The sequence below is a fragment of the Amphiura filiformis genome, chromosome 9 (assembly GCF_039555335.1).
Source record: "Amphiura filiformis chromosome 9, Afil_fr2py, whole genome shotgun sequence".
Taxonomy (NCBI): domain Eukaryota; kingdom Metazoa; phylum Echinodermata; class Ophiuroidea; order Amphilepidida; family Amphiuridae; genus Amphiura; species Amphiura filiformis.
The window spans coordinates 47,760,252-47,771,118 of record NC_092636.1 but is presented as its reverse complement, the minus strand read 5'-3'; the positions used below and the strand labels follow the sequence as shown (position 1 = coordinate 47,771,118).

Genomic DNA, 10,867 nt, shown 5'->3' with positions numbered 1-10,867 from the left:
AAGTTATTACCAGTGGCTGCGGCGCCACAGGGGGGGCATGAGGGGGAAAATGCCCCCAGTCAGAACTCTTGCCTTCCTGTTGCCCCCAGAAAAAATTAAGAAATTTTCCACTTTTTGCGGTAATTTTTGCGCAAAATTTGTTGATTCCCCTCCTCCTCTGAATTTCACTTTGCCCCCCGAAAAAAATTCCTGGTGCCGCTACTGGTTATTACACCATTACACTCATATGCAATGTCTATCCTTGTTTAGGGCAAATTTCAAGCCAATTCCTTGATTACAGTGTTTTATAATGTCTCTCCAAGGTTGTTTATGGGCAAATTTCAAACCAATTCGGGTGTTTTTATTTGCGCAAAATGTGCACTTTTGTTTCTCGCACAATTCTAGCAATGGCCCAGATGGCTTATGCAGTGTTCGAAATAAGCACTTATCCTCTTGTCCAAAAATCACTGGCGACAACCATATTGAGCTATATGTACTTATCCCCTGGACAACCACTATTTGGATTCTTTGCACGCAAAGGCATGGCATAGGCCCTATATATTTTGGGGACAACCAAAATGTTTTGAGGACAAGCAGAATTCATGCTTTAGTTGTCCTCGGGACAACCTCCATATTTTCCTAATTTCGGACACTGGCTTATGCAACATGCATTATTTGACAGGGGTAAGCACACACCGCCAGTGGCGAAGCGTGGGCCCGGGAGCGTGGGTCATCCGATTGGGGGGGCACAGAGTGACCGACCATTATTGGGGGGCACTGGGTCTGATGGGGAGGGGGGGCACAAGCCGTTTGTTTGGCAATTTTCCTATGGGATTTTCTAAATTTTGCAATTGAATAGGGGGGGCACGTACCCCTCTATGACGCTACGCCACTGCACACCACACACTTAGCAGGTACAGGTAGAACCTTGATTTGAGATGACCATGTAGGCCTAATCGACTTGTCAATCATGATTGATTGTCTTGGTCTTGGATTATTCACATTGTTCAATTTTGACTTTGAGTAGTGCAACCAACATGACCGCGATGACGGCTTTTGACTAACACACGCGTCGCGTCACGTCACGTCACGTCGCGTCACGTCGCGTCACGTCACGTCACGTCACGTTGATATCTTCATGAGCGACCGAACTTGCACCCGCTGGGCCTGTTGAAATCAAAACAAATCTTTGCCGGGGGTCCACTCTTGCAGTAATGTTCATGTCAAATCCGACCCCATTTAATGGGTTCTCTGGGTTCAAAAATCCCACTCAATCAGGCCCAGGAAACTCCACAAATTACCCTCACGGAGGCTCCCAATACCGTCTAAAAAAGAACCCCAAGTGCCCCATCTACTGCAAGAGTGGACCCCCGGCAAAGATTTGTTTTGATTTCAACAGGCCCAGCGGGTGCAAGTTCGTTCGCTGTCGATATCAGCATGTGTGTATCATATGCAATAGAGCAGGCCATGGAAAACACGTGTGCAACAATGTGACCAAGTAAAACAAACACAGCTGTATGGAATTTTCCATTGAAAACTCTGAGGTCGTATTCTTGAAGACGGGTCAACCTTAGGCCTGGGAGGCTCTTTGGCCATGTCAAGTGGGGTGGGCTGGGTCATGTTATTGCGCGGTTGTGTTGTTCATTTTTTCGTGGCGTCTGCGGGTTTTTCTCTGCGGGCCGGGTGTGTCCTGGGACGGTGTTAGCCCCTTTGCGAGAATACTGGCCCGGGTATTTTCCACAGTTTAAAAATAGCCACGCGTATCCCATGCATTCATATCGGGTCTTTTCAATGGAAGTTCCTAGTGCATGTTCATGGTATGTGCTAAGCGAAACATTGATTGGGGTGCAAACAAGGGTCATGTTGAGTTCTGGCTTGTTTTGGGTGATTGGAAAAAAATAAAAAAAGGCAGTAAATACAGGTGGTTGTCAAGCATTCTCAATTGGCAAAAGAAATACAAACTAAGTGGCGAAGGGAAAAAGTTTCCGGGAAAGTTTTTATCAAATAAAAATAAAATAGGAAAATAGGAGTTGAAAACAGAGAATTGAGGGACCCAACGGTACCCAGTTCGTTAGGCGGGTGTTATGTGGCCCACCTCGGGTGCATTCACCCAATGCCCCCAGCTTGATAGAGGTCAAGGTCAAATGGGATCTCAACCGTATGACTTGTTTGTAACTTTTAAGAAGATATCAACGTGGCGTGACGTGGCGTGACGCGACGTGACGTGACGCGACGTGACGTGACGCGACGCGTGTGTTAGTCAAAAGCCGCGATGACCAACTGCAATCACATGTTGGGACGTAAACGACATCATGAAATGCTTAGCCTTATTGATATCAGTTCAGTACTGTCAACAGTGCAGTATGGCACTGAAAACCACCCGGGACTGAAAACTTGTAGTTCAATATTTTGTAAGCTAATTATACTCAATTAAGTAATATCAAAAATTTGATAATCTATGATTAAAGGGGCATTTCGTGATCCACAGCCTCATCCCCCCACTTTTCTCAAAAAAAGTTGAGATTTTTATATCATTGCCACCTCTGGCTACATAATGTTTATGTACAAAATATTTCTTGCAGATTAATTCGTTTAGCAAAGATATCGTGAAATTTGAATTTCGTTCTGGTGCACCAGACCCGGGCACCAGAACGAAATTACAACGCATTATCTATGGAGCAGTGTAATACACATAATCATGCATAACTCGCGAACGCAAAATCGGAATCAACTGCAATTTTGGGAATAGGTTTTTTTCGTGGATATCTAACGAAAAATGACATAAATAGAGGATGCTAGGATCACGAAATACTCCTTTATTAAGGCCAAATTGGTCAAGCTGGGAGATTCCGCGTTTGTTGATAGAAAGACAGCCTAGGCTAATAGAAATTGGCACTCCATTCGTGGGGGATAATAATAAAGTTTAAAACATGTAGGCCTAGCCTAAGTCCGGCACTTAGGCAGGGTGATTCTTTGTTGGATTATTTTATTTGATCCTATTTGTGACCTCTTCTCATAATTTATTACTTTCCTTTTCTCACAAGTAAAGTCTGAAACATCGAGTCGTAGTACCGTCCATGCGAACTTGGATGCCCGGCTTGGATGTAAGCTTAAGCGCTTAGGCCTACATGTTGACGCAAATTCAAGAAAGTAGAAAACTTGGAAGTATGACTATATCCCGGGACTATATCTGCCTCTGTATTTTGCAAACTAAAACAAGAATAGGGCCTACTCTATTAAATAAATACGAAAATGAGAGTAGGCCTAGGCCTATGACTGAATTAATTTAGATGCCACGACACTGAAACTGATATCGTAAAAATCACACCGGCGCTTGCACAAAGTTATGAATGAATCATGCCGTACAATGGTTTATACTCATCACATGTATATCGCCATGGTCGGGGCACGTATGTAGGGCTATTTGCATGCTTGTCATGGGTCGACCTGGCTAAAAATCCTGGTGTTTGCGGGCCGAATGTGGCAACCCAAAATTTATGGTCGACCTGGGAGAAACCAATTTACGATAACTTAGGTGGTCTATCGTGTGCGATACGCTATTTTTGGTCGACCTGGGATTTTTTTCTCCCAGCTTGACCCAAAACGCTTTATTAAGTCATGCATAAACAGCATAATACTGCATGGGTCACCCTTGCACGCAGCAAGAAGACTGTAGAGCACCGTTTCCGTTCTATGACAAAGCAATTGTAAAATCGTTTTTACAGTATCTTACTACCTTGTGATGGGATCCTTTTTGGTAAAATTATCATGCATATAATTTAATGTTGAAATGAAATCGCAGGATTCAATGGCACGGGATCGTGGAGCCAGATCGTCAGATCGTGGCGGGATTTGTTGGTATGGAGAGACTGTCACCCATTACTTACGGGCGCACACCACCAATAGCGCGTCCCATTGAAATACACGTGAAAACACCTCTCTTCTTTGCCCGATTTTAGACCTTTTCGGCAACAAATTGAACATAAATATACCACCAATCGATTGCAAATCGATGAAAATTTAATATATGTTTCAATGTACGGGTAGTCTTCCGATTAGATTTCAAGATATGGGCGTTTAAAGAGCACCATGACCATTTTCGACCCGTTTTACCCTGAAAACCCGTTTCTGGTCATTTTCTCAATCCGAGGGCCTACTTTTTTCAAAAATTGGATTATGCAACTTATTTTGGATCCACGTTCGTGTATAGGTCTCAAACTTTTATTTAAGCTGTAACATGCTTCTCTTTTCCTTACAAGTCCACAGAAAGGCCCAAAATACCTCAAAAAAAATTTCGTTTTTACCGGAACTCATCCACATTACATCGCGCGCGGAGTGAATTAGAGGTGTGCGCCCTCCTTACGGGCGCTCACCGCTACAATATAAAATATTTTATACACTTGAGTGGAGGGGGGTGGGAGCAATTTTGCCCAGGCCGAGATGGGGGCAAGCAGTTATTGGCACACATTTATGGGGCACCTTTTAAATATTTAAAATTTCCTGCTACGCTCGCACTCTGGACCATTTAAAGTTTGCAAATTGGGAACCCTAAAATTTGTCATGTACTAAAGAGGAGTGGCAGGCCGGGGGAGCAATATTTGGCAGGGGAAGGGAGACAAGCAATTTTTGGCACTCAATTTGAATTTTACCCCCCCCCACGGCCCCTTAATACGATTTGCTATTCATTTGGCCGACGCTTCTATTTTCATGTTTTAAAAAACGTGATTTTTTTCAACTTTGAAAGGGGATGGGAGGGCAGGAGAGTCTCGGATCGGATCGGATTGGAGAGGCGAGGTGCTGCGGAAGAGGAGAGGAGCTGCGAGAGGAGGGGGGAGATGGGGAGAGGAGAGGAGCTGAGATGAGACATGTGAGAGAGGAGAGATGAGGGGAGGAGAAAAGATGAGATGAGAGAGGGAGGAGAGAGAGGGAGATGAGGAGAGGAGACTGTGAGGACTGAGGAGATGATATGACATGTACGTGAGGAGAAGAGAGGAGATTTGACTTTTATTTTTAAAACTAGAACACTATTCCAGGGATTTTTTGCTGTTTTCATTGGCTTGGTTTTTGGAAATTAAAATTATTTGCCATCCGAGTGTTTAGATTGTTTTTGGACACCCTGTATCCAAACACTTTTCTGTTTATATAAATTTTAAATGTACTTGTGTTAGCAGTTAGTGTACGATGTACATGTGTATGTATGTGACATTTTGGGTACATGTACAGTTTTGGAAAATGGTAGTCTATGGTCTCCTTCAAAGATCAATTCAAGTCCAATTGCAACCAAATTGAATGTTTATGGTTTTAGAATATTACAATGGTGTTGCCAGGATTTTGGGGTAGAGGATAGGAGAGGGGAGGATCTGACACCCACTTTCAAGAAGGATTTGACTGATATACATGTAAATATTACAGCAACCACCACCCCCAATATGCGGGGTAGAAGGGGCAAGATGTCCCACATGGGTCAGCTGCAGCCTCCTGGGTATATACCACTGCATAACCTCCACGTACAAACTAGCTGTTCAATGACTTAATCATTTGGATCGGCTTTATTTGCATACTTGGAATATTTGGAAAAACTGTTCAGAAAACATAATCGGCAGCAGCACCATGATTTTTCCAGGGGGACGGGGGGGGGGGGGGGGGGGGGTGACAAAGAGAAATGGGGGTGGGGGGGGAGGGAGCAAACATGTCCTTAAATTTGACAATTTTGGCCTAAAATACTGGATTTTGTGTCTTTGTTGCCAAAGGTGAAGGCAAAGGCGCCATATTTAGTGTCAGCTAAAGCTAGATATGGCACCTCCGCCTAATGCCCTTGCCGCCACTGAACATAACACAGGTAAATTAATGATAAAGATGTCATCTTCATCTTGATAACACATATAAAACTGTAAGAAGACAAAATGATGCAGTGTTGTTTTGTTGTTTATTAGTAAAGTTTTATTTGCATAATATTTGGGGATATATGGGGATAATGCCTTCTGCAATTCTGTGCCAGCTCTCTGGAACAAATTACCTGTAAAAGTTCGTACTTCACCTAGTCTGGCCACTATTAAATCTAATCTGAAAACCCATTTGTTTCCAAATTAAGTTTTTTTATTATTAATTAAGTTGTACATTTTATTGTAGCCTAAGATGTAGTGTAAGTTGTACTTTTAAGATCATTGTAAAGCGCATTGTTCATACTTATGCTAAGGCGCTATATAAATTCCGTTTATTTAATTGTATTGTAATCATCTTGTAATCACATAGATAAGACAATTGTGTTGGTAAATTGTGTTGGTACTCATAGGTCTACATTCATTTACATACTTAACAGTCCAATGGAACCTAATATTGGCTGGATAAGGCCAAGTAAAATAAATAACATGTATATCGTCCAGACTTTCTCATAACTTGGTGAGGGAGGCCCCTTATTAATTGGTTAATATGAGGCCCCCTTGAAGAAAGTGTTTGCAATGTGTTTATAAATGATAACCAAGATTTTCTTTTAAACATGTCTTTTCATCACAGCAATTTGAGAAAGAAAGGAAGCAAGCAAATTTAAAATAACAAAAATATTTGTTGCAAATCTCCAAAAATTGGCGGGGACGATATACATGTTATTATGTTATTTATTTTACTTGGCCTAAGTGGAAATATCTTTTAAAGCAAATGGGTTCAAATTTAACACACAATTAATCCATAAGAGGTAATCACACCATCAGAGTCTTAGCCAGAAATCAGAAACCATCCGTCCAATCTATACCAAAATTTGACCCTCAAATATAAAACAACTTGTCTGTACCCATGGATGAGTCAATGGGTTCAAATATGTCCTGATTTGGCCTTTGTCACTTTGAATTAGTCCCAAGTTCAAATACCCTTAAAATCATCTGTTTTAGAGCTATCACATCTGTAAAATCCATTAAATCTACCCGTCTCAAATTAGATTAGCCCGTCTTAAAGACGGGCAGACATATGGCTGGCTAAGACCTTGCACACCGTAGAATTTCATCTAGCATAATGCCTCTAAACGAGTTTTTTGTGACGAAAGGCAGACACCCTCCACAAAAACATTAAAATAGATTGGTCTTATAATAATGTTTGTACAGCCAACTGTATCAGTAATATAGTTGCTCAAACTCCAAATAATGTTTTTGTGGAGGGTGTCTGTCTTTCATAAACAAAACCCTTGTTTTAATAGAGGCATATGCCTGCAAATGGAATTCTATGGCATCCTTCTAAATGATTCAGAGCATGAAATTAAGGTTAAAGCATTAAAGACATTTTCTCAACATAATGAACATCACAAGACCAAATTAATACCAAAAGCTACCAGAGAGATTCTAACTTTTTTTTTTGTTTACTCAGGTTGGTCCGTGAGGTGATCCATGGATTAGCATAAAATTAAATTACACTGTAAACCAGTCTCTTTACACAAAATTACGCAATTTTTTTTTCTAGCTATCACTATAAATAAAAATAGAATAAATTGACATCATAATAATCCATGGAATATTCAGGTTTAAAATGGTGGGGTTAGATAATATTCAATTAATAATTCAATTAGCACACATGAGATTCAGACCTACACCTACAACTATGCTCTAGGACCATAACTCAATGGAAAATACTTCATTTTGTAAATTGATATTCAATTTGCTTTCAACTTTTTTTATCAATAACCTTATCCATCTTAGAAAATAATAAAACAAACAGATACACAAACTCCCACCACCAATCTAGAGATTACAAACTTGTATTAATACATACTACCGCTACACCATGCAGTCCGAGTTGCAAGGAGATTCTTTCTAATTCTTTGTGGTCTAGACTCCATCCCAGCATGTTTGTAAGTCAAAATTCCAAGAGTGCAATCTTATTATACAATATCAAGCAAAATAAAATATCACTGTGAAGTTTCTCCTAATGTGCTTGTGATGTTGTGTGTGGAGTCTGTTGGCAGTTGTATATTACCAGGTACACACAACTGCCAACTGGGGATGCACAACGACGCACAATACATAGCTCTAATCTACTAAATAGGGACTAAATTTTTTTTTGGGGGGTGGATTCTAACAAATTCAAATGGATGCACCCCATCAAAAATCTTTCACTTCATATTGAAGCTAGAGCCCAGATCAATTCAATTCAATTCAATTCAAGAAACATTTATTTCACAACTTCAAAAATACATAGTATAAATGACAAATGCCATAATTTACAAACCAATTACATACAAAGCAAAGTAGTGAATCCGATCCCACATCGGTGTTGAACAATTTAAGAAGCTGGGTATGTTGAAAGTGGAAGACAGAGTTAAACAACTTAAACTCAATCATGTTTTTAAAATCCACAATGATATTGAACCAGAGTACCTAAATTATCTTTTGTGAAATTTTGTCAGACTCACAATTACTATACCAGGGGCAGTGCAACAAATTTTTTGGTATCAAAAGGTAAGGGACAGAAGTGTAATAATTTGCTTCCAATTGATGTAAAAATATCCAAAACTCATTCACAGTTTAAATAGGCTGTTAAAAGCCATTTTTGTTTTGATTTGAAGTCGTGTTATAATTATTATGCAGTTTTATCCTATGCAGTTGAATTGTCTCACCAAAACTATTTATTTATGTAATTCATGCTTTATTCTATAAAGGACCCTTTTTAGGGCTTTCTTGGCATTGTATGTTCTTTTATAAATATATTGTGTGGTGTTTTTTATTGCAATTTTATATGTATGCTGTTACGGTGTATTGTATTTTAAAACCATATAAGAAAACATGAAGTAAAAGGGTGCTTAAACAATTAAGTTGAATACAGTAATTGTGGGAATCATGTGCATTTCATGTTTTAAAGAAGCGTAGCATCATAGGGGTACGTACCCCCCAATCGATCTGAAATTGTAAAAAATCCCATAGGAAAATTGCTAAAAATGGCTTGTGCCCCCCAATCAGACCTGGTGCCCCCCCTGGCCCCCAATCATGGTCGGTGCCCCCCAATATGATGACCCACCAGTAGTGGCGCAGGGGGGCAAAGTGAATTTCAGGGGGGGGGGGCAAAATCAACCAATTTTGCACAAAATTACCGCAAAAAGTGGAAATTTTCGTAATATTGGGTTTTTTCTGGGGGGGCAACAGTTCTGACTGGGGGGCATTCCCCCCTGTGGCACCGCCACTGTGACCCACGCTACGCCACTGGGATCTACATATCTACAATGTAGTATCTGTTTTACTTTCATACAAAACATTTACTTGTGCAGCAGTACTGTCATTCCACAACCACAACTTTTTCTCATATCCCAACTTCCTTTGAAACGAAGTGGCTAAGTGAGCATAATTGTATTGGTTTCTTTACCTCTCATACGGTCGCTACTCATGGTCACTACTCCAGTATGCTTGACGACATACTCATATTTCTCTATTTTCATTGTACGATCTTTTAACCTGAAAGCAGTAATAGCTAAAGTGAAGCGCTTCCCGGCATGACTCTTGGCTGGTGTTACAGTGTACCTTTCACAGATGGGGTCCCCTGAATAGTCAAAGTGTAAAGTACATTTCCATACTTTGTTAGGATTCTCACCTCCTGAGAGCTGTAATCGCTGTGAGAAACCTACTACGTCTGAAAGGTCTATTGGTTCTACATCATTAGTTTGGTTTACCAATAGCCACTTTGTTCCGAATGGCTGTGTGAAGTAAAGTCTTGGGTTGATGTGGGGGCATACCTGTGAGCTGCTTGTACCACACGAGCATGTTACCTCAACAGAACCGTCTGACATTCTTCGTCTCTTCTTGTGCTCTCTGATTGCAATATTACCCCTTTCAGCATGAACCTTGTAAGCTTCATTATAATGTTTTGTCAAATCATTTGAAGAAGTAAAGTTTTGGAGAAGATCAATATCGATGTTATAAAATCTAACCAATGGCAGCAACCTGTTTGCCCACTTTCCGCTGTCAATAAGATTTAGCAAGTCTAATTCCTTGGATAAAACAAGTTCCTCTTGAACTTCAGGAACAGACAGAACATTGTTGACTTGATCATAAGTCAACTTCCAGAGGAGGTCTGAGTGGCTATCTTGATCAATTGCTATAAAGTTGGTCCTGATCGCACTGTAGCATAATGAGACCATATCAGACAGAAAAAGTTCCAAGTACTGTAGCCATAGCAACCCAGCTTTCAAAGCATCACCATGGATACCTGTGAGGACATCTTTCATTAAGCCCATACAGTCATCCTTCAAAGCTGGTACATCATACTTGTCTGCCAATGTGTGAATACCACACACGTTATCTATAGTCAGTGTTAATGTCCCTGTGTACAAAAACTTCAAGAATTGAGAGAAAGCTGCCTCTCCTTCAGGTGATTCTTCAAGTGTGATCTTCTTTTCTTCAGATTCTTTCCAGTTTTCACCCATCAGCATAGTCTTGAAAACTTTACTGTGTGTTGCGAGGACAAACCTGTGAGCAGAAAATACCTGTTCTCCTACTGTCAAAGTCACATCACTGATGTCTGCATTATTGAACTGCTCACCAATGTTGGCAATGAAGTTGGTCTTGTGCTCTATGTACTGCTGTCCTGATGCTTTATGTGCCATCTTGATACCAGGTTTTAAATGGATGCTGTTTCAAAGTCTACCTAAAAAGAAATTACCAAAGATACTGTAATCAAAATTAATTGTTGCCACATTTTTAATCAGTTTCCCTCTTCATTCTCACAATTCCAGATTGGATGCAGGGAGGATGATATTAGGATGCTGTGAGTAAGGACCCTGGAGTTCTTGAGTCTGGATTGGGTAGGGACAGGGTCTTAGTTAGAAATTGAGGGTTGCCGAGGGGGGCCTGTCATTTGAATAAAATTGCCTGTCCTAATTTGACCTTTAAAACATTTACCAGACATCTATAGCCCA

The 10,867-nt window shown here is 40.5% G+C and overlaps 1 protein-coding gene across 1 annotated transcript; it reads right to left on the bottom strand.

Moving 5' to 3' along the window:
- Positions 1 to 9,286: 9,286 nt before the first annotated feature.
- On the bottom strand, positions 9,287 to 10,555 carry LOC140160112 (BTB/POZ domain-containing protein 17-like). The gene has a single exon (XM_072183389.1). It carries the CDS (start codon positions 10,553 to 10,555, stop codon positions 9,287 to 9,289), a length of 1,269 nt encoding a protein of 422 aa, XP_072039490.1.
- Positions 10,556 to 10,867: the final 312 nt, after the last annotated feature.

Excerpts from the sequence above, each read along its gene's own strand:
- LOC140160112 (XM_072183389.1), bottom strand. The coding sequence starts at position 10,555 with ATGGCACATAAAGCATCAGGACAGCAGTACATAGAGCACAAGACCAAC.